Source organism: Syngnathus typhle, linkage group LG5 (assembly GCF_033458585.1).
Source record: "Syngnathus typhle isolate RoL2023-S1 ecotype Sweden linkage group LG5, RoL_Styp_1.0, whole genome shotgun sequence".
NCBI classification, from domain to species: Eukaryota; Metazoa; Chordata; class Actinopteri; order Syngnathiformes; family Syngnathidae; genus Syngnathus; species Syngnathus typhle.
Window position 1 is genome coordinate 5,407,895 of NC_083742.1, and position 24,588 is coordinate 5,432,482.

At 41.0% G+C, this 24,588-nt stretch overlaps 1 protein-coding gene and 1 long non-coding RNA gene across 5 annotated transcripts; both read right to left on the reverse strand.

Moving 5' to 3' along the window:
• Positions 1–10,436, reverse strand: LOC133154293 (uncharacterized). 2 transcript variants are annotated; one of them, XR_009714454.1, is made up of 3 exons: positions 10,225–10,436; positions 9,076–9,183; positions 1–5,200 (listed from the first exon to the last, which is right to left on the reverse strand). It is a non-coding gene; the product is annotated as an uncharacterized LOC133154293 (long non-coding RNA). The 2 variants fall into 2 exon arrangements; XR_009714453.1 differs by having other exon boundaries at positions 9,076–9,439.
• An 8,517-nt stretch (positions 10,437–18,953) lies between these two features.
• Positions 18,954–24,250, reverse strand: LOC133154290 (LIM domain transcription factor LMO4-B-like). 3 transcript variants are annotated; one of them, XM_061278885.1, is made up of 5 exons: positions 24,090–24,250; positions 23,021–23,259; positions 22,809–22,905; positions 21,999–22,157; positions 18,954–20,080 (listed from the first exon to the last, which is right to left on the reverse strand). In XM_061278885.1, the coding sequence occupies exons 2-5, from the start codon at positions 23,233–23,235 to the stop codon at positions 20,066–20,068; spliced, it is 486 nt and encodes a 161-aa protein (XP_061134869.1). In that variant the 5' UTR covers positions 23,236–23,259; positions 24,090–24,250; the 3' UTR covers positions 18,954–20,065. The 3 variants fall into 3 exon arrangements, with proteins under 3 accessions (XP_061134869.1, XP_061134868.1, XP_061134870.1); XM_061278884.1 differs by having other exon boundaries at positions 23,873–24,250; XM_061278886.1 differs by having other exon boundaries at positions 18,954–20,136; positions 23,873–24,249.
• Between the last annotated feature and the right edge of the window lie 338 nt (positions 24,251–24,588).

Below are 24,588 nucleotides of genomic sequence, written 5' to 3' on the forward strand. Positions count from 1 at the left end.
TACAGTTGCCCTTTTTCCGCACAAAAATGCAAGTGCACATGTTTACTTAGACATTTCAGAAATTACCATGCTTAAAATTGCTGTTTGGCATGGTTAGAGACACATTCTGTTCAAAACAAGAATGAAGGAACCAAGAAAAACAATACTGCAGCAAAAAAGTGGAGTTCCATATTGGAAAAATTATAGAAAGAACGGCACCTCATAGTTCCTGGTTTTGACAGTGGGAAAGCATTTGCTTTATGTAGAGCTTTGTCAAACCGAGTGTGTATGATGCAGTGGAAATAAAATGTTTTTTTAGGGATTTGGGTTCCCACACACATTGTATTTACTTGAAGGTTTTGCAATTGTGACTGAACGCTACGATACTACTAAATAGACGGCACAAATCCATTGTTAAAGATTTGTAGTTTTGGTTTCTGAATTGATAAAGTGTCCAAATATTCTTATGTATATCCTTGGTTGGGGAGCAAGGGGAGTAACATGGTTGATATAGGTTTCTTTCAGTCCTTTCATATGTTCATGTTGCAAACTGTGCAAGATCAGGGAGGACGAGACTATTGTCCGTGTTGAGGTTTCTGATGTTTAGATACATAACTGCAAAGAAATATAATTTTTGATTATTTTTTTTTTAAATGTGTTTGGTTCCGGACTTTGGATACAGCCGTCAATCACCCACAAGCTGACGTGTGCTGCTGGACCAAGATTGGGTGGCGGCTATCAAAGGGCAGGGCCAGGAGGCCACAGCAGTCGAGGCAACGGGACCGCAGGGCAGCGGCTGTTGAGGCGACGGAACCGCAGGTCGCAGCGGCTGTTGAGGCGACGGGACCGCATGTTGCAGCGGTTGCTGAGGCGACGGGACCACAGGTTGCATTGGCTGTCGACGAGACCGGACTTGGGGCTGCAACAGCCAAGGCAACGAACCAGAAACCTGCAACTGTCAAAGTGACGAGACAGGAATCTGCAGCTGTTGAGGAGACTGGAGTCAGGACTGTAGCTGTCGTGGAGACTGGACTTGGTGCTCAAGCTGCCGAAATGACAAAACAGGTGTTTGCAGCTGTCCAAGTGATAAGACAGGGAGCTACAGCTGTTGAAGCAACGAGACAGGGAACTGCAGATGTCGAGACAAGGTACTGCAGCTGTCAAAAGGATGAGATCAGAGACCGCAGCAATCGAGTGAACAAGACCATAGGCTGCAGTTGAGGCAAAAAGGCAGGGAACTGCAGCTGGCGGGGCAGCGAGAGAGGCCCAGAGGCTGCAGCTGTGAAGAAGACAGGTCCAGTAACTGCATACGAAGCCATCAAAAGCAGCGTGTCACGTCCAGGCAGGAGTTGTTCAGGTGAGGGGGAGGCAGAGGGGTGGCTAAAACACTTAAGCCTGGAGAAGTCGGGCCAGCTCCTGGGACATGTTGCCGCTTCTGGAGTTGCTCCACTAGCTGAACTAATGAACCGAGTTATCCAGAAATCTGGCTGACGCCTCCTCTCAGTACGATCAAGGCGGTTCATGGCAGAAAGTTTGTGCGGGCAGTGTTCAGGAATGGTTGGCCAAACATGTAAGCAAGGTCGACAATGGGAGTCAGAACAGGTATAACAGGCAGATCGCCGAAACAGGTAACAAACCGACAGTTAGTAAGCCAGACGAACAGACCAGGAGTGACGGGAACGTCGGGTTTAAGTAGGAGAGTTAATGAGGCGGGAGCAGGTCTAGTGATGAGTTGGCATCAGGCAATGAGCGCTGATTACTTTGTAGGTGTGGCTGTGAACAATGTAAGCAAGAGTGGGGCGCTGTCCAAGGCACTGGAGAGCAGACATGTGACATGTTCATGTTTGCAGCCAGTGACAAAAAAGGGGAATCCTAGCAGCAAGGTGACAGAAAAAAGATGAGCAAGGCAGATGGACAAAAACCAACCCCCTCCTGCTCCTCCCCACCAACCCACAGTCAGACAATCGCGATCTCCATGCCTCTTTGTTCAGGCCTCCCATCAGCCTCTCAGTTGGCGGTGTGGGCAGAAAGAGGAGGAAATTGCTCTGAATTTGTCGGTAATTGAAAACACCTATACCCCCCATCTCGTCTTGCTTTAAAAACCTCCACTCCCCATTCACCTCCCAAGCACCCACCTTCTATACCAATGCACTTCTAATGGCACCCCTTCCCCATCGTGTCCTCCATCTCCCACAGGTTTCAATTGATGCAAACAATTGCGCACCCATTTACTGTCTAGAGGAAAGCTGACCCACTTGTGTGATTTTGGTTGATGTCTCTTCTGTTCTACCTTGTCCCAATTGTAGGTATTGATGCCCCACCATTGTTTCTCTCTGCCTAGGGGGCTATAGTGGTTTGTGGGAAAATTGGGGGGACCCCCTGAGGTGTTTGACAGTGTTTATCGATTCACACCAGACTCTAATCTAGCCACTGCTTCAACCTTTTGAGATAGACGCAATATCTCCAGATACTACTCGTGTTGAGTGCACTTGTCATTAATATATGCTGATATGCTAGGCAAAGGGAAAGAAATCTTTCCATCTTTCAAACATGCTGTTATCAAAGCAATGTGGTTTGTCCCCCAGAAACATATGGTTTTTAATATCTGTGTTTCATTGTGTGATAATGCTGTAGCCGTCACTGCTTACTACTTGTCTGGTGAATGCATTTCTACATGTCAAATGTAATATATATATGTTATATTTTAAATATGATTCACCAAGGAAATAAAGAGATTGATGTCTGACAACTCCAGAAGAAGCCATACCATAATACTGTGGGCCCTATTTTGATGTTCAGCACGTCTAGCAGTCTAACTGTGCGAATGATTGTGATGTCACAAGACCAGAATTTCTGTAGTCTGTACCAATACCTGTGATTTACCACAATTCTCGATACTAATTCGGTACCATGGTAAAAAACAACAAAAAAACAGAATCCGCTTTTAAAATCACAAATTTATTTAAAACTGCTTAAACCATGTAGTAAACTTTATACATTAAAAAAGAGCAGCACTGACATAGCGCCTTCAAGTCGTACAGCTATGAAAACTAGCAAGACTGTTAATAAATAACAATATTCAACTATATTCATTGAAAAAGAGCAGCAATGGCATGGAGCCTCTCAAGCCTCAAACCCCTCAAGCAATTTTTGCACGTTGGCTTGTTCGAATCTATTATTGCTCCGGTTTAGGGTGACCAGACGTCTTCTTTTTGCCAAACATGTCTCACGTTTGAGAAACTACCTGCTGCTCGCATGCGTATACTGCCCCCTTCAGTTCCGGCAAGAATCGAGTGAAAAGTTAAATACTCGGTAGTCGGTACCACAAAAAAGCAGGTATCGACGTATTTTTAGCGTGTTTTTACCGAATTGGTGCAGAAAGTATCGGTTCTTTTGACAACACTAGCACATGCCACTGTGAAGTGGGGACTTAACAACGCAAAAAGACTAATCATGCGTTTAATGAATTAGATTTTATGAATTAGAGGGCTCAGTGCACCCTGTTATCATATTTATAAATAAAATACAATGACCCACCACAAACATTTGCTGACGTCAGAATCTGGTGGCCTGCAGCTCGATCAAATCCGCCAAAATTGCATCTGTACCAACATTTTCCTGATCAAAAATCCTGTCTACTTTCTGTCACCTAAATATCAGATGAGCCAGCAGCATGTAAAAGAAAATGCCCTTGGTCCACCAGAGCACCCTTGTACCTTAGTGCAGTCTACCAAATTCCCAAACACGCCGTACGAGATTTCACCCCAGAATGAAAATAAGGATGTGACAGTGTTTATGTCAAATGTACCATGCTGTCTACAAAAACAGGGACCTGAGTGATTAAATAATGATGTTCAATGTGCAGCTTCACACTCGCAATTTTTTTTCGTCATAAAATTCTCTAAAATGACTCCATATGAATTCACGCATCATGTAGCAAGAAGACAACAAGGAAGAAAATTAAGTTTGTTCAATCGAAACATGTCCATTGAAAGCCTGTGTGCTAACTAGAACTTTATTTGTTCCATTAATACCAACGTTAAACTGTGGTGTCATTGGCTTAATATTTAAGCAGTATGACCACATCAAACACACTAATAAGGGCCAGAATGTTAGAGTAAAGAGCATAAACCGCCATCCCTGCAACTAAATGAATGAACGAACGAACAAACAAACAAACCAACGAACAAACGAACAAGCGAACAAATGAACAAGCAAACGAATGAATTAAATCATCCAGTTCAGGACCATTTTAGGCCTCATTATTCATGATTACAGATCTGCTTTTAAGAAATAACTCGGCTCCATATTTGCATTTCTCGATTCTTCCTGTTGAAAAATCTTCTTTGCTGCCTACAAATGGAAGGATGCCACTTTGCGGTTACCGTAATTTTATGCATTGTGGGAAAAGTAGTTCTTGGTCAATGCATGTGACTTAATTATTTTAAGGCAATGAAGTCTTTTAAGCTTCCCCCTGACACATTAAATTACATGGCAGACCACATTTGGCCTACAGGCCTTTAAAGCCAGCACTTTTGATGAAGTATTTTCTTTTATGTCACAAAATATCTCTTCACTGGACTTTTTGATTTTGCTTGGTGAATTTTGTGTGAAAAAAATAATTTGAGCAGCAATAGCCACACAACTGAAAAAATTGGGTACCGTATTTTCCACACTATAAGGCGCACCTTGAAACCTCCAACTTTCTCAAAAGCCGACAGTGCGACTTATAATCCGGTGTGCCTTATATATGGACCAATATTGAGCCACTACAGCAGGCGTGTCCACAGTCCAGCCTGCGGGCCAAATGTATATATCTTATAAATGGACAAAGTTTTAAAATGGGCCATTCATGAAGGCGCCCCTTATAATCCGGTGCGCCTTATATATGGACAAAGTTTTAAAATGGGCCATCCATTGAAGGTGCGCCTTATAATCCGGTGCGCCTTAAAGTGCGGAAAATACGGTATTAGTACGGCTGATTGATCTCTGGGATGTGTAGAGCATACTTTTAGCAATGAGTGCCTAGCACCAAACAAAGTGACAATGAAGTAAAATATGGAGCTTGTAAATAACTTCAACAACATACAGAAATAGTTTGAGACTGTTGTTTTGAAGGAGAGGCGAAGTGTGAATTGACTCTCCAGTGCAAGGTGCAGGCTCTCAATGCCGATAACTGCTTCTTCATGGACACCCCTCTGACTGCAGCTTTCCTCCACCACTGCATATATATAATAATATTTTTAAAAGCATGCTCCCTGCTCTTTAAATAACTCATTTCTTATTTGAGTTATACCTTACCATTTATATAACAGCCTCTCTAACCCACCTAGCAGAGGGAGAATGCAAGGATGCAAATTTATACCCCCCGGCCCCACCAACACACACAGGTACACACCAGTTCCCACTCATTAATGAACAGTCACATGCAGTACATGCATTGCATACACAAGGTCTTTTTGGTTTCTCACACTTATTCTTTCTCTTACGCATAACTGGTTTGGGGATAATGAGATTAAAAATGTATTTTCATCTGGCAGTTACCAACAAGTGATGTGTTACCAAAACATTATGTCAATTACAAAACTGAATGAGTAAGGAATTACAGTAATCCCTCGTTTATCGCAGATAATTGGTTCCAAAAACCACCCTCGATAAGTGAAATCCGTGAAGTATGCTCACCCTCTCATCTGTAATTTTTTTTTCTTTCTTTTATCTGTACATCTTTTTGTGTGTCAATAAATGTATATAAAACAATTTAAGGGCATATTTTATTCTTAGAACATTAAATAATTGTTTCAAACGTAAATAATACATTAACAGTGTAAATAACATACTGAATTTTTTTGATAAATATTCGAAATATAAATATTATACATCTGTGCGTGTAACATGTTAACAAGAAGTACTGGGCAGGCTAACGGCTTAGCGGAAAGATGCTAATTCAAAAGTGTCATACATTCTGGATTCATTACAAATCAACAGAAATATTGCAAGCCTTTTATTATTTTAATATTGCTGATTATGGCATACAGCTTAAGAAAACTCAAATATCCTATCTCAAAGTATTAGAATATTTCCTCAGACCAAGTAAAAAAAAAAAAAGATTTATAACAGCAAAACAAAATCAAAAATTTGAAAATGTCCATTTATGCACTCAGTACTTGTTTGGGAATCCTTTTACACGGATTACTGGCATGGAGGCAATCAGCTGGTGTCTTTCAGCTTCTTCTTCACAATACCCCACAAATTCTCTATGGGGTTCAGGTCAGGGGAATTGGCAGGCCAATCGAGGACCGTAATGCCATGGTCAGTACACCATTTACTGGTGGTTTTGGCACTGTGGGCAGGTGCCAGATCATGCTGGAAAATGAAATCATCATCTCCATAGACGGAAGCATGTAGTGCTCTAAAATCTGCATTTACTCTGGACTTGATGAAACACAGTGGACCAACACCAGCAGCTGACATGGCTCCCCAAACCATCACACTGGATTTCAAGCAACTTGGATTTTGCTTTGAACAGTGGCTTTTGATACCTGGACTCCAGCTTCAGTCCACTGTTTTTGAAGCTCCCCCAAATTCTGGAAGCGACTTTTCTTCACAATGCTGTTAAGGCTCCAGTCATCTCTCATGGTCGTGCAGCGTTTCCTGCCACATTTCCCCCTTCCAACAGACTTTTTGTGGATGTGCTTTGAAACTGCACTCTGTGAACAGCTTGCTCTTTGAGAAATTTCTTTTTGTGTCTTACCATCCTGATGGAGGGTGTCAGATCAGCAGTCTTCCCCATTCTTGTGATTTAGTTTACTGACCCAAGCTGTGTGTTTTTCAAGGCTCAGGAAACCCTTGCAGGGTTTCGAGTTAATTAGACCATTCAAGTGATTAGTTGAATACCCTACTAGTTTTCTTTTTCATGTTATTCTAATATTTTGAGATAGGATATTTGAGTTTTCTTATGCTGTATGCCATAATCAGCAATATTAAAATAATAAAAGGCTTGCAATATTTCAGTTGATTTGTAATGAATCCAGAATAAATGACAATTTAGTTTTTTTAATTGCATTACAGAAAATGAAGAACTTTATCACAATATTCTAATTTTCTGAGACAATCCTGTATATGAAACATTTGTTATTTGTGTGATGAATTTATAATTGGTCAATTCTGTTTTGGCGTTGGCTTGTATTGATATTTGAGGTGTTACTTATGCATTTGATCAGTGAATGTAAACAGAATTACAGAATTACTACAGATATGCATCACTTTTACATTGTTTGTGTACGTAAATTGAAATTGTTTTTCTTTCTTGGTCCTCATTGCACATTTTGCACATTTCTAATTCTAAAATGTGCTGTTTTGATTGTGTTCTTAAGATTCTAGTTAATATTGTTTCCATTGCTGTGCATTTTCATTTTTGTGAACCAAAGTAATCAGTTAAATGAGATCCATCAAGAAGCACTACATTTTTACTTCACAATGGACTCACAGACGCACCTACAAATTTTGATCAAAATAGACGCCCCCACAAAATGTGATAGAAATACTTTTACAGTAGACCACAAGTCTCAACCAAGTTAGTGAAATGTTCTGAAGCAACTTTGATGAACTCGCTGCTGCCCCTCCACAGAACATAGGTTTTGATAGTTTGTTCTGCACAATGATAAAGTATTGTATCAGGGTTGGAAAGCAAGCTGCACAAACAGAATGTGCTGGGATTGATCTGATGCTAAAGGTGGGCATGTCGTGCCAACAGGTCTGGAGCCCACAGAGTGGAACCAGTCAAATTGACTACTATTTGAGAATTAAACTAAGCAAAGGTTAATAGCATTTGTGACTTTGGGAATGTGTAACTGTAACCCTGTGACAAAGTTTGGGTTAAAGAAAAAACAGAAATAGGAAAACAATAATAATCAATTGAAACATCATCATACTCTTTTCAGTATTGAAACTATTTTCATTTATCATTATTTATTATCCTGAGAAAATTCACTCTTTGAGAATTGATAAAATATGACATTTTTGACATTATTTCTCTCTCTTCCTAATTCCCTCTTTCTTTCTCTTGCTCTCTCTCTCTCACCCGCAGAATTCGCAGCTCAGTGAGAGATACGAGCTATACTAATTAAACATGAATTCTCCTTTTTGTCTTTTTTTGTTTAAAGCAAGACATCTTTTTAACTTGGCCTTTCCATTGTGCCACCTGCTTGCTTTGCTCAATCACTCGCTCCACTCACAAATATGGCTGAAGTTAAAATGTGCATACATTTCTGGATATACCTTTACTAATGCAAAGCTTGTTTCAGCAAAACTACTGAAAATCATGTGAAATTTTTCAAGGATAACTGCACTCACATCAACTCCTTCAGGCTTCCAAGTCAGAATGGGGCAAGTTTTTATTTTTTAATGAGCCACCCATTAAAGGAAGTGTAGGAGAAGTGTAGTTTAGGTTTCACGTTCCTCTTTGGTGGTCCCTGTGTTTTGCAAAGTCTTTGGCTGAGAATTGCTAGGCCGCTACCTCCCTGAACAGCAAATGAACCACATGGGCTCATTTATAGCCTATTAGCACTGTGCTCGGAACAGAGCGCTACTGATTCACCTGGCATTGGGCTTATTACAGCTTTTATGAGACCTCAAGAGAAACCTAGTGATTGCTAAGTTGGGGCAATTCGTGGGGAGATTTGTGTTTGACCCCCAAATCTTCTATATTTTATATTGAAAGACAAGGGGATAAAGAATATTAGCTCTGATCATTTTTTCCCTATGATGCGCTGCATAGGGTCTCACATTTGGCTAAAAACATGACACTACTCTATAATATCCTCTAAGAAGAACAGAAAACTTCAAAAGACAATCTCCTTGGGGAAACATGAGTGTCCGGTTACAAAAAGTGGGACAGAGTCCTCCTCGGGAATGCTGCCTTTGCCTCCCCCTCCTCCATACCGCTTTTGCTCTCCTCTAATCGTTCCCTCCATCACTTCCTTGGCCTTTGCATGACTCCGTCTGTGATGGTCCACTTCACTTAACCGATAAACAGTTCTCTCAGTTCCCTCCGCACCTTCATATTTGTGTCTGTTTACAAGCTCAATGTGTGCCTACCTGCAAGTTATATTGGACCTTTCAACAGTACTTAGGTGAGGTGCTTCAGCACAGCACGATGTTTCCCTCATCCTTGCTCATCTCAGGTTAAACAGTGATGATTGAACACTGCAGAGAAAATGAAATGCTCATCATACATAATGAACCATTAGTCATTGGTGAGAATAAAATGACTTTTTTGTTGTCTTAACACAGACGGCAAAAAAGATTCACAGAGAAAATGAAATTGAAATTAAACAGCCACTGTAAAAATCTAATCATCTCAAAAAGCTTTGGAACTTCTGCCTGATAGGTGGAGCGTGAGTCAGTAGTTATGGGCAGCTCATATCCAGGAGGAATCACAAGTCTTCTCATATTGCTTGCTCTGTTGCAACACACAAGAGTCATCATCATTGTGATGTGTTGTTACTCAAGTTAATTCAAGATTCAGATATGGTTTGATGTCATTCAGAAAGGGACAATAAAACAAACAAGGACTCGTAATGGGGTATCAATGACCATGATACAAAGCAGAAATCACAGAGAATCTTCACTCGCAATGTCTTTTTCACTAGTGTTGTTTTGGACTTTTTTCCCTTGAGGAGGGGTGTTCCAGGGAAGGTAGTTTGGTAGAATGACATGTCCCGCAGGCCAAACACCAATGACAGAATCGCCTCTCAAAGAAACTCTTCCGTATAATTGTGTCTACAATGTCTATCAACACCACCGATCCCAACTAGAGCAGAAACAATTTTCGCATTTCAACAGTAGCAGAAAATGAGGGAAGGACAGGGAGGAAAGGGAGCTCTGGTTCTCCAGAGAGAAGTACAGATGGCTTCATCCGCAAGTTCAAAAACGCAGGTGGGAGGGATGGGGTGAGGGGCACGACACACTCGCAAACACTGATGATGTCCTTGTGCAGATACTCAGTTCACAATTTATGCACTATGACAACATGCAGTCAATTAGCGTTTAACCTCCTTTCTGATGGGTTTCAAGGCCAAGCTTATGCACAACAGTGCCATGCGGGATGTCAAGTGATTGAGATCATAGCGCTTTCAAACTACTGCCTGCTTCAAAACCGTGTGTCCCATGGTAGTATATATCACTACAGTCTGCAGACATTCACATTTTCGAATTTCCCATATTAGCACAGTGAATTACACTCACCTTAATGACGAGTGGTGGCTTGAGAGAATGCTGCCTCTATGTGCTTCAGTACTTCATAAACAGGGTCCTGATAAGATCCCAGAGATCAGAATCCAACTTGAGCTTTACTGGCATCCCTGCACCTACAAGATCAAATTATGTACTGGCTTTCTTATTCTTTTTTTTTTTTTTTTGAAGAATCATAGCTCCCAAGATACTCAGGCTCCTGATACAGTAAGTGTTTCATTGTGTGTATGTAAGTGAGGTTGGTTATACAAAACTCTCCCTTTATTATCAATGCAGACATCTTTTAAGTGTCTGCTGTCTGGCTCCACTCGGCTTATCAGTCCTCATTGGTTTACGCAATTACAGAAAACACACACGTGCATAAATACATGCTCGTACGCCCACGCACGCACACACACACACACACACACACACACACACACACACACACACACACACACACACACACACACACACACACACACACACGCACAGACGAGCAATCGGGCATTATTTAGCTGCCCACATTCTGAAAATTCGACATCTATCAACTTAACCTCTGAAAGCTGGCCAGTTGTTTGTCCTAAGCGGGTTTTTTAAACGCTCAAATAGACAATAACAACTGTTTGCTTTTTATCAGCAAACTAAAAAAAAAATCAATCGTGACATTCACCTCTCAGCACACACCTGGTGCTCTGTTTCAGTGCAAAAAATGGGGCCATAGATTAGAGGTGGCAGTTGCGTGAATGATCTCTTAACCAGCAGTACCTTTGCAAACCTCCACTAAGAAAAAAAAGGGAAAAAAAAGAAAAAAAAACTGTTCAAAAGCAATAGTCAAAGGCAGACTCAAACTTTTAGGTTGGAAAAAAAAAGTCTTATTTCATACTGAAGCACAATCGACTTTGCTACGTGGTTAACAGGACACTAGTTCCTGCCTGCCATTGTATTTGTCTTCCACCAACTCAACTCCACCCTCGGAAACACATCACTGGTCTCCCATTGTGTGACTGTGCAGGTGCATGGGTGCTGATAAGAAGCATGTGTTCCCTCGTGGTTCAGTGAGGTGAGGCTGCAATGGGCGCCATCTGCCCTCAGCCCCGCACTGGCATTTCCAAAAGGCGTAAGTTTTACTGAGGAGGGCAGAAGCAGCCCTGCTTATCAAGCTAGGAAACCAGGACCAGACACCTGGCAGAACCACAGGGACCCCCGACCCCCCCATCATCTCGGCTAATATTGTCTCATGGCAGGGCGCAGGTTGAGTCAGAAAAACCACAAGCGGCACTGTTTGAGAGAGGCTGGATGGCCCCCGCCCTTTGCAAACGTGCACTGTGCACCTCTCACCCTCTGCACTGATATCTCTGTCTGAAATGCCAAATCATTCTCTCCCTCTCTTGCTCGTTCTCTTTCACTCTCTCTCACGCACACACGCACAAACACACGCACTCACTCACATATGCACTCTCACACACAAACCATCTGGCATTTCAGCTTGATGTCTACCAATGAGCACATTCTTCCTGCTTGTGCACTTGACTCTTTCCAAGTCAGAGATGTTTGAGTAGTTTTCCTTACATGGAGAGGGATACGTTTTCTCTGACAAATTAGTAACAAGCCAGAAATCAGATCCTTGTATCCATTGATAATAGTAATAATAATAATAATAATAATAGTAATAATATGACAATTGTTTTATATGCAGTATTTTTATTTGAAATGCAAACCCATGTTGAAGTAAATGCATATAATGTAGGCTTACAGTTTGGGGGGATTGTGGCCCCACGCTGAGTGCAAACATAATGACGGCCCCCTCCTGCTCTCTCATTTTAGAGGCTTCAATTAGAAAACAAGGCTGGGATGTTGCAAGTTAGCTTTAACGGCCAATTAGGGGATAGTGACTTTAAAGCCCAGCCTTCTGGTCAAAAGCAGTTGGAAAACTCACATGGAGCACAATTGCAGACGATTGGTCTGCAATTGTGCACCTTGTGAACCTTCTGGTTTAGGAAACTGATGTGCTTTGGGAGGTGTGGTCTGAAAACACAGAGTGAAACATACGTGATTTCCATAATTCAAAAGCTTGTCTGTGAAATAAAAAGATGAGATATGACATTTTGTTCAATATCAGTTTGGTCAATAACCCATCCATTCATCCATTTTCTATAACGCTTGTCCCCACGGGGGTTGCGAGCATGCTGGAACCTATCCCAGCAGTCATCAGGCAGTAGGAAGGGGACCCCCTGAACCGGTTGCCAGCCAATTGCAGGGCACACAGAGATGAACAACCATCCGCACGCGCACTCACACCTAGGGGCAATTTGGACTGCTCAATCGGCCTATCAAGCATGTTTTTATGATGTGGTTGGAAACCGGAGTGGCCAGAGAAAACCCACGCGGGCACGGGGAGAACGTGCAAATTTCAAATAGGGAGGGCCGGAGGTTAAATCGAACCCGCAACCCTCCTAACTGTGAGGCGGACGTGCTAGCCTAGTCATTCATCTAAATTGGACAAATGAGGCCCACTCATCTTAGCTGAGAAAGACCCTGTCCTGATAGCGCAAAATGAATGGACCAGAATTTAAATATGGGTCTGTTTATGTGGCAGTACCACGTTCTGTGCAAATTTTGTATGTTCATAAATTCAAATACATGTTAGAATTGCAACCATGAGCCTTCTTAGCGTCACAGATTAAGTGGTGTATTTTCACAGCATGTGTATCTGCCAAAGTTTTTGTGCGCATGTGTGTGCGAGAGAAACGGAGGCGGGGGTAGCGTGAGAGGTGGCATTGTTGCATCTGCTCCTCATTAAAGGGCGCTAATGAACGCACGTGTGTTCCACCTGGTTTGATGGAGTGGGGGGTTGACGAGGGTCTGGCCAGCTTTCCCAGCTTTCACAAAAACTGTCCCAAGACAAACAAAGCAGCTCCATCCCAAGACGGTCATCTGACAACAGTTTGTTCATTGCTTCTCTAATGATAAAGGTGATGCTTGCCAACAGCCCCCCCTTAGCAATATTCATACTCCCATGCAAGGTAGAAACAAGTTAAAAGGTTTTATTAGCTCTTAAATAATGCATAAATGTTTATTGGAAACTTTGTATTATACCAACTGAATTGAAATGTCATTGATTTTAAACTTTTGGCTTTGAGGCTGTGGTATGGATACTGCTGGGGCCTGAATTTCCCCACCCCCGGGGATCAAGAAATGTTCAATCAATCAATCAATCAATCAATCAATCAATCAATCAATCAATCAATCAATCAATCAATCAATCAATTTTAAGACTTTTTCCCAGTACCTGAGGAGGAAATTCACAGTGGTATTCACGTTGGAAGGAGCACTTACTTACACTTGTAAATTTATTATGCAGATCCGTACACGTTTGCACGCAGCGGGCACATTTTTGTGATCTTTAAATTTGGCAATACACAAAAAGGCTTCACAGACACATTTCGAGAAATAGGCAGCTAACAAAAGAGTAACTCAGCTGCAGGCACTCCAGAAACAAGCAATTAAAAAGTCAACTCCATAAAATATCCCCTGATGGAAGACACAAATATCAGTAAGCTCCAGGTTTGGCCATGCGGCCTGTGAGGTATGCATGGAAACTAGCAGTTTTTTTAAAGGGATGGATGGATGGATGGATGGATGGATGGATGGATGGATGGATGGATGGATGGATGGATGGATGGATGGATGGATGGATGGATGGATGGATGGACGGACGGACGGACGGACGGACGGACGGACGGATAAGTGGACGGATAAGTTGACGGCTCGGTCGACGGATCGGTTGACAGATCCGTCGACCGATCCGTCGATGGATCGACGGAGACTGTTTCCCACACAATCTCATGTGCTATCAACTGTGTGTTATCATCACATTTCCGTGGTTCCATCCCTGATATTTTTCACCCAAAACATAAAGAAGCCATAGAAAATTGAAAACACATTTGTCAACTTAAACCCAGATGCTCAGTGACCTGAGGATATTTGATTTACCGGCTTCAGATGAATAATATTCAAGAAAAAGGAAGGGGGGCAATTTTGGAGTTTCTTGTTGTAGTGTATGAATGCAAAAATAATAAACACTGTTATAATCCAAACAGTTCCAGACCGTACACACAATAGAACACTAAACCATTGATGGTTGTAAAGTTGGGGTATGCTCTTATTCCATTTGTTTTCCCATGCGACAAATGACTTAAAATGCTATACAAGGCAAACAATAAGCCAAAATGAAAAAGTGATATAAACACAATGATAAAAGTAATAGTATATAAATCATAATCCAATAAAACAAAGAGCAAATAGTGTGACAATCCGAAAAATGATAGCAATCAATCAACCATACATTTCTGGGGGAATTCACAGAAGCTGGCAGTCTTTCACACAGAGCTGAGGTCTGATTTATGAAACTCTTCTTTGGACTGTTTAGAGGCCACCAAGTTAGTATACATACATATGTACGTACATACATACATACATACATACATACATACATACATACATACATACATACATACATACATACATACATACATACATACATACATACATACATACATACATACATACATACATACATACATACATACATGTTGCAGGGCTTCACTGAGTACACACACTGAGGACACAAATGAAGAAGCCACATATCATTGTGGACCACATCACATTGGAGTCTTTTTCAGTCATGTTGTTTTTTTACTTCAACGTTGCATGTGGAAAATTCTTGAGAAACAGTTATTCCGTCATTGTATTTAAAAGTGGGATGTTGTTACACAGACACAGTTTGTGATGAGAGGAATTCCCTCAAGGCTCTTCGAGACTGCCAGATTTGACATTCAAATTAATGCCCAAGTGCACACTTCCCGTGGGCATACAACCTTTTAAATGTTCCGATGTAGCCTGGCCTCTTGACAGTGTATAATAATTTTACTTAATGAAGCTTCAAAATCATTTGAACGCTGCTCAAACAAATGGGTTCTTTGAAACGACAAATTTTCTTTAATGCTGAACCAACCCATACACTTCTCATGCAGTTAAGTCTAACGTTGCTTCAAGCTGAAATGCATCATTTTAAAGTCTGCAAAGGCAGTTGCGTCTACTCCTCAGTGAAGCGTGGTGGTGGTAGTGCCAGGGTGTGCCCATGAATGGACGCCAATGAAACTGGTTCCCTTTCATTTATTGATGACATGACTCTCGTGGAAAAAACAATTAAATTATTCCAGGCAACATTATCCGCCATATTAGGCCAAAAGCTTCAGAACTCATTTGCTGGTGCTTCACAATGTAGATGGACAATGACGTGAAGCATACTGAGAAAATAAAAAAAATGTTTTTATTTTATTGTTGGATGGTTGCTTGCTCCGTATTTACTAGGAGGTGCCAGAGTTCATTCAGAACTTATAAGTGCTTATTAAATTAATATTCAAGGTGCTCACCTGTAACATTGAGAGAGTTTTATTGAGAAATAGCAGCTACTTTCACACGGTGATAGATAAAGTTTAGCAGGTTGGTTTTGCATGGGAACAGATCATCTTAAAACAACAGAAGGAGTGATAACTCAGCTCACATAGTGAACCGTATAAACATGTGACAGTCACGTGGTCATACCGTTCACAGATAAATTGTTGACAAAAAAACTATACTTTTGGTTTATATTAGGTTTGTAAATTTGACTGAGATGAAGTCAGTGTCCCACCAGCCTTGAACCTCACAGCACGTCGCTGATGTGACCCATGAAGCTGTCGCCACGTCACCTCTGCTTGGCATTCTTTGGATAAATGTGCGCCAGTGTTCTTTCAAAATGTCGCAGGAGGAAGCAAAATCAGGCAGTCTTGATCGGCGCGGAATTGACACAACTATTTCCCCACATCCCCAAAACTGTTAATTGGTGACCTTAGCTCAACCCTTGTCTGTATGACTTGCATTGTCTGCACAGAGTGAGGTGAGCGTGTTATTGGGAAGGTGCGGGTGGATTCTCGGCAGTTAAGTCAAGCAGGAACCCTCAATGTTGCTAATTTATTTACAGATTTAATTAGATGGATAGAGCCCTCATAGATATAAGAAAGAGAGAAGATGTTGCCAGCGTTACAGCACTTTAATTATGGTAGCAGGCTCCTGATCCCTGCGCTCCGCTGTCTGGGGAGCCAGTTAATTAAAATCCTCATTATTTTACTTTTAATTAGTTCCCCCCTCTTTTGTTTCCTTTCACCATATGGCCGTGTTCCGTGGTCAAATTAACGTAATTGAGCTAATTAAGCCGATCACTTTAATTATTCAAAGCGTTCCAATTGGCCAGGAGAACTTCTCTCGCTCTCCCATTACTGACATTCCTGCAAGATGCTGGGAGCCGTACACTCTTTGTCATTATGTTCCTCGACTCCCATGCGGAAGGCAAGTGAGTTATGGCTCCAGCATGCATCTCTTCCTACATGTTCCAGGAATGTCTCATGTTTCACTAACATACAAATGCGGCACAGCGAAGGAGACCGCGGCCAGTTCAAAGTCAGTTCACAAAACGTTTGCTCAGTTAACACTCCGGGTTAGAGATATGGGAAATGAAGGCATGTTGATTATTGTGGTAAAGAGGCATCTGAGCAGCGGAAGTTATTTGGTGCTGCATAAATACTCTAACTTTGCCAAGCCAGGAAACTTTCACAAGGACCGTGCTTTTCATGCTTTAGAAAAAGAAAAAGAATCATGAGAACCAGATGGCAGTTGCCAGTTTTACAGCAAACATATTTTTTGAGCCTCTTGCCCAGCAGTGGACGAGACTTGTCTATCAGGGATAAACTTCACTTCTGAGTGCACGTAAAAAATCTGTTTATTTATTATTTATTCATCACTCTTATTATTTATTGTTTGTGCCTTCTTGTTTTTATATTGTGTCGTTTACTTGTATGTCTATCGTGTAATATGTCTCGTCACCGTGGGATAGAGAAAACGTAATTTCGGTTTCTTTGTGTGTCTTGACATGTGAAGAGATTGACAATAAAGCTGATTTTGACTTTGACTTTGAAAATGTTGGAGCCAGCCATGTTGATTTTGTTGTTGTTGTTGTATCAATGATTAAAATAAAAGAAGAGACCAAACTAACTTGGACCAATTTCATAATACACACATAAAGGAGACACTTATATACTAAAATGTTTTTTTTTTGACAGCAGCTCACCTATCTGCCCAAACCTATTGCAAAAATAGGTTTGTATATTTTTCACTTAGAAGAACTGGATGTGGCTGTGTATTGCAGCAATTTGTTCAATGTTTTGGTTTCATTACATACTTTCCTACACTATTCAAGTGTATTAAATCAGTCTTGTGTAAACATTTGACTGGTGCTGTATATAATTTATTTTACAGTTTTTTTCCGTGTATAGTGCGCCCCCATGTATAATACGCACCCTAAAAATGGCATGCTGATGCTGGAAAAAAGCCTGTACCCATGTATAATACGCACCCAATTCTTATGAATTTTTTTTTAAATTATTATTATTATTATTTTTTTTTTTAAGTCCCAATGATCGTCCCATTGCCTCCCTGCGTGTGTGACGATCATTGGGACTTAAAAAAAAAAAAAAAATTAAAAAAAAAAAATTAAAAAAAAAAAATTAAAATTGTTTTTGTACCCATGTATAATGCGCACCCCAGATTTTAGGACAATAAATTAGTTAAATTTTCGCACTATACACGGAAAAAAACGGTATGCTTCAAAAGAATGACGTTTTATTCTTTTAAGTTTATTTCCGAATATTGTATAATTCCCTTAACGTGAGGTCTCTCCTGTGTGCTCACACGTAATGATATCGAGATTCGTGTTTGCAAGCAAACAATGGACAGCATCTACCAAAAGCAGTACATCACTGATTCTTAATGCGTTTGCTTCCAGAGAGGCCTCATCGTCAAGATGAAGGCATTGAAATGGCATATGGCTCTCTCGCAAGAGTATCTGGCTAAGAAGAAGACTTTTCATAACGGGCATGTAAAAATATCCTGGCATCATCTTGTGTCTTCACACAGTGTGCGGCGGTGGAGCTCAGGCAATTACTCTCATCTCCATGTGTTAATATGATTAATTAGCAGGAACAAACACTTTCCTATGACACAGGCTACATGGTGAGCCACACACCTGCAGAAGCTCTGATAAAAGACAACGCCTCATGGCATAGAGCCTTTTCTTGAGACCTGCTAATTGGCATCTGAAAACGTTCTGGCTAATTAGGAAGAGGCAGATGAGCCTTGATTAGTTTGAATGCAAAGTGTAACTTGTGGTGCGGTGGGAGTCGAGAATGTGCCGAGGTTTTAGTTCCTCGCCGTCACGATACAAAGATAATTGTAATTGTGATGATTTGCATACGTTAATGAATTTGAGTGACGCCCCTTGATCAGACGTGGAATAAATAATTGATGCAGTATCAGCACCTACCATGACAAGTGGGACATTTTAGAAAAGCTAAGCGCATTAAGGTGCAAGTTTGATGGCTGCCATGCTCCCAGGCAAGGTGCAAAAGTAGAACAGATGCTATCTTTTGCTCACTGCACGTTGCAGGCTCAATGCTGCTCTCACGCTGAGATTACCCACACCTTTTTGATGGGATGCAACCTAAAGATTCTGACTTTACATTAAAAAGCTTTGCGGATCTAAGTCTAATTGGACATAGCTTAGAATGATTATTCAACCAGACACATATACAGCACAGCACAAATAGCACGGTGCAGCACGACAAATAATAAATAGGTCCAATTGGTTGAAATTTCCTCCATCGAGATGGGACCACTCCCCTTTAATTAGAGAGCTTTCAGATTAGTCTTTATTAGAGGGAGGCAGGCAGAAAGGCAGGCAGGCAGTCAGAGAGCCAGCCGGCCACAGGATATGCCCCAAGTTCAGCCTCCCAGGAGTTCCACCGGCACAGATACAGGGCTCATGTTTAATTGCTTCTGTAAATGGTCAGAGCTCAAGCCCCCTAATTCCATTCCCCGGGGTAATCAGCCATGTTTTAACCATACAGGGCTAACAAGAGTGAGCGAGCGAGAGACAGACCGCTCCAGCCACCACGCTAGCTACCAGGAAGTACAGGACAACTCCTGGCCTCACACTCATGTCAGCTCATATGATAAATTCTTTTGAATTTGCTTTTTCTCAATAAAATCATCATTTGCACACATTGACCAGGAAAAATGATAAAAGTAACCCATTTCATTATGGAAATTATAGACGGCGACAAGGAATAAATCCTATTCTCAATAGTGCTTTAAAAGTTTGAGACATCATTTTTGTGTAATTAATGGATTTCTCATGATTGGGATAAACATTTTGTGCCCAACACCCATCTAATTTTATAATTTGACACCTAAGGTCTCAGATAGACATATAAAAGATCAGATCAGAGAGAGATTCGAAACACTAATGACAATTAGGGAAAATAATGCCACTTGGCACAAGACGTTGAGAATCATGTTACAGTAGTCCATCAAACTCTAAAACATTTTTTGCTCCATCCTTTGATTGATGGCAGTTATAGTCTTCGAGCTTTCTCGGAGTCCAGAAAAGTCTCTGCTAGCGCAGTCCACACAGAATGTAAGCATCTGCCACCTTTGTACGGAACACCAGGGATCCCATATGGAGAAGGGAAGTGATGACAATTCTAAGGGCCCATTACTGACCGATCCCATGGAAAACAGTATTTTCAATTTGCAGCTTTTCTATTTTTTCCTTTTCCCTGGGGCCCGCGCACCCTGGCAACACTACATAAATTGACCGAGAGAAGGTTCAGGGATTCTTTGATATGATGACGAGATGGGATTTCACTTGGAGGAAGCTGCTTCTTCAGTGGAGGGGAGGTGTCGGGGTCAACAGAACTCACAGCAATGGCAACTGTACATAGTAGGAGACAGGAATTAAACCTTCAGCGCACACTCCACTCAGCACACCTGCAAAGAAGACAGCAAACGAGCAAAGACATGGGTATGTCTAATCATACTTGACTCCTTTATGCAGTAGTTATAAAAGAGGTTCTCACATTGGTGTTGCATTCGATACCGGCACGAGTACCGCGCCTTGATATTTCGACTTCAGAAACATTTATTTTTCGCACCTTGTATTAAAAAAAAAAAAAAAAAAACATTAGTAAAAGACCGGCTCGCCAAGTCCGTCTTAAGGGCGAGTATACATACACGCAAAGCTGCCAGTCTAGCAATGGGTGAAACGCCTTTAAGTGCCTGACAAGGCTTCTTCTGCATGAGTGTAAGAGGAAGATAGTTTCAAGCAAAGAACCGCTTGCTTTCGCATCTCCGCTTCTTGTTGAAAAGAATGATGCGCAAAGTGTCATGCGGAACTTTTGGGAATTTTATTGCCAACTCCCATGGCAAACCAACCGACATGACAAAGTTTGTCAGTAAAGCTTATTTTAAAACTGCCGTGGCTCAAGACGGGTACATCTCCAATCTGGCCAAGTACGTCATTGACAGGCGACTACTTGGGACATGTAGCGGACCCCACATGCACGTGCACACACTCAAAGCGACGTTACTGGCTCATTACCAATCAAATGTAGATATTTACTTGATAGTAACGGTGGAAATGTACAATACCAACAATGGATGACGTTAAATTCAGTCAACTAGGTCAAGAATGTGACAGCGAAAAAGCTTATCAGTAAATGCATACAAGTACATGCATTGAAATGTATGCAGTATGCTTATTTAAACACTAATGCAGGCATTTATCTCACTATTAAAATCCATTCTTAAAATGAAAAGGGCTAATTCTGTGTCCAAATTGCATAGAGTTTATACAGCTGCATATCCAGCCATGAAAATTATCATAACTTGTAAAAAAAAACATTTTCAATATTGATTAGCAAGATTTATGTGCGCTAATGTTAACACGTGTTTATGTTTAAAATGCTATTTTCTATTAAGCATTTCCTTCTTTTGTCAGTTTTAGTTTTGTCGAGGTAGCGTTTCAGTACTGGTATCGAGGTACTTTATTCAGGTGAACATTTTTGTATTGTGGCAACACAACAGGAAACATCTCAATTATGTTAAACCAGTAAAGGAAAAGGAAGTACAGAAGGGGAATTAAAAAAAAAAACAATACAATTGCCTGATCAACATGGATCTTAGGTCAAGCAATCAAAATCACACATTCTGTTCACAAGAGTATAGCAAGCGTAGTCAAGTTGACTGGCGGGAAACTTGTGTCGCCACATTCCAAACAATTTTAAATTACCACCACAATAGTGGTAGTGACAGATAGATAGTGGAGAGATGAGCCATGTGCAGAATTAATAACAGATTTCTTTGTGAATTCACAGTGGGGTAATTAGCACCTCTTGACAGAAAAAAGTTGTGTTCAAGGATTATTATCTTTGCATGTGAACGTTTGTACAGGTATAAAATAAAACACCTCAAAAAGATATTTCCACTTTTTTGAGTTTGCATTCATTAATAATGGAGAGTTGGATCTCTGAATTGTTTGTGACGATACTCTGTAATGCAAATAGGGAATTTAGAAGCCTAATTTTAATGATTTATTTTTTACTCCTGTCATTGTCACAGTTATTTGTGTGTCAGTGCAACAGTTTTCTGTGTTCATGCAGGGACAGTGATATCTGTTTTTGTTTTTGACTTTTAAAATACTAAATGATGAATAAACAATGTTGTACTTCTGAGTTATCATATTTGACCCATTTTCAGTTTATCTGACTGATCAAATATGCAGCTGTGTTAAAAGAGAGAACGCAATGCAGATATTTAAACATGCGAGATTTGTAAGGAAAATATTTATTTACCTTCTGGTCCGTCATTACAGAGTTACTTTGAAGTTGTGGTAGGTGGCTACTGAGCAAGGCAGCACCGGGTCTGTCGTGCTCACAGAAAATTGTACCATTGATGTAATGGAAGCGATCTCCAGGCATCAGTCTGTTCCTGCACGTGGCACAGCTAAAACACTGCCAGAGAAATACTAAACGTTAGGACCATAAATAAAATCAACACAGGAACATCATATCCGGTTTAATAATATACTTCGTACGACAATGTTTGATGGTATTGTGTGATTTAATGGTGAACACAATAAGTGACGAAGGAATCAGTAACATGACATAAAAGAAATACATAAAAATGCATGAATGCTGTTTTCGATTCAAGAACTGCATCAAGTGGTTAAAAGTCACTTTTACCTCACAGTTATGAAAATATGGTCACTAATGTCATGGAAGTGTGCGATTATGTAATATTCTACTACATTGTACTAAGGCTGTCGTTTTGTTTTATATTTTTTCTTTCATGTTACTACATAAGTTAAGCAAAATGTTAGAAACACAAGTGAGCTTGAAGGGCACTAAGCAACAAACATTTTTGTATGATCTGGTTTGTTGTGAAATGAAAAATGTATCAGTGGCAAAAAAAAAAAACCTTAATTGTCTTTGCAAAAGGCAGAATTTTTTATACAATTTGGTAGTGTGAAAATTGTGCTGGTGTTCCTAATGAACTGTCTGAGTCTATGTTTGAGGGTTGGGGGGGATGAGGAATACCCCAGATGTTTCTGTCAAACGCACAGCAGGACGCAAAGCAGGCTGAAGTGGGAGCTGGGGACTTACCTTAAGGTGGTAAACATTTCCCTGTGCCCTCATCACCATCTCATTGGCTGGGATCGACTGGCCACAGGCATTGCACGCCCCGCTGTGCCCAAACAGCCTGCAAATTAAAAAAAAAAAAAAAGGAAAAAGGCTCATTTGATACAACCTCTATAGGCTGAAAACTACCCACTTCTCTTTTCCTCTTGATACCTCATCGCCACATAAGAGCTCACCTGATGTAGTCGCTGCGACACAGAATCATGCCTCCTTTGCTGTAGCAAGTGGTGCCAATGTCGCCCAGCTGGGCTTGGCAGCAGGAACACTTGAGGCACCGAGTGTGCCAATAACGCTCCATGGAGAAGAGCAGGAAACGGTCAGCGATCTTCCCCCCACATCCTGCACATGACCTCGGGGCAGGCGCTACGCCTGACGCTTGGTTGTTCACCATACTGACGTGGGCCCTCGGTGGCTCCTGGACACAGGACGCACGGAAATTGGAGGCATGACACAGTGACAGTGTTACTGATCCGTATGTTCAGATTAAGAGTATGTTTCATGTTTTTAGTTAAATGGTTAGTTTTGATGAGGATGTGCTATTCCATTGCTGTGGGTGTTTTTTTTTATATATACAAGTATTCAATTAGGTTATTGTTCAGTGCTTACTTTTCACGAGAAATGCAGCTTGACATGAACTGCAGGATACAAACGGGTAACTTTACCAAGACTATACTGTACCGAAACGTCATATAAATGAGTATTTGCAAGGCAGAAACTTCAGTAAACCTTGTATTAAGATACAAACAGTGAGGTGAATCTGTTCGTGCAAGGTCATGGTTGTTTTTTTTTTTGTTTTTTTTTTTTTAAGGGGGAAACAAGGAAAGTCGCAAAATGGAACTTCTTCACGCCTACCAGCTTTCAGACGGAAGGTATTCATGTCAAAGCGTTTCTTTTTCAATCCGTTCTCAATGTCGTATAGAACTTTAACCAAACAAAACTGTAACAACGTTAACGTAGAAGTTCAATAAAAGCCTCACTGGCGCTGACGGAAATGAAAAAGAAAGGGAGCGGAGAAACAGACGCGTTACCTTGTCGAGCCAAAAGGTCTTCCTCCTGCGTTGAAATCAAAAGGCTGTGCAAAATAATTCTCAGAAAAACATGGTCGCCTTTACGTTTGTAAAACTTGATTTAGGCGTAACAATGTTGCGGCCCCATCTCTTTGTAGAAGAGTGTGTCAAAAGAAGCATAAAATCCCAGAACAGGATGGCGCGCGGACTGCAAATAGTTTTGAGGAAAGTCTCTCACTTGGGGATCCCCGAATAAAGCACTATACGCGGCGAGGAGGTAACATGCCAACCGCTCCTTCTTTACGTCACATTCGCTCTTCCAGCTGTCCGTCTGATTACACGCCTTCCACTATTTCTGACGCTTATGACAGCGACGCTATTCATCAAATTGCGCAAGGGGCTATTTAAATTACTGAGAGCGAATGTTGCGACGTAAAGCATGAAACAACCAATAGCTGAGCAGTGGGCGTGGTCAAAGTCACAATGATTTATGGGTTTCTCGTTGCCGAATCTTTCTATTCCCACTTGCATAAAGCCATACAATATAAGCAGATTCAAGAGAACACTTTGTGGTGTATTTTCAAATGTTTTAATTAACAAAAAAGGTATGTCTTTAAACCTAACCTGCTGTATTCTATTCTTTTAGGATTAACAGTACAAGAGTTTGTGTGTGTGTGTGGGGGGGGGGGCGTTGAGACAGCCAATGAGCCAAAAATACTGTTAATATACTAAGGATG

What these genes read in the sequence shown, in the direction of transcription:
- LOC133154290 (XM_061278885.1), bottom strand. Translation starts at nt 23,235, where the DNA reads ATGGTGAACAACCAAGCGTCAGGCGTAGCGCCTGCCCCGAGGTCATGT. An exon ending in TGTCGCAGCGACTACATCAG is followed by an intron (nt 22,906 to 23,020) that starts GTGAGCTCTTAT and finishes TTTAATTTGCAG; the next exon opens with GCTGTTTGGGCACAGCGGGG. An exon ending in GAAATGTTTACCACCTTAAG is followed by an intron (nt 22,158 to 22,808) that starts GTAAGTCCCCAG and finishes TTTCTCTGGCAG; the next exon opens with TGTTTTAGCTGTGCCACGTG.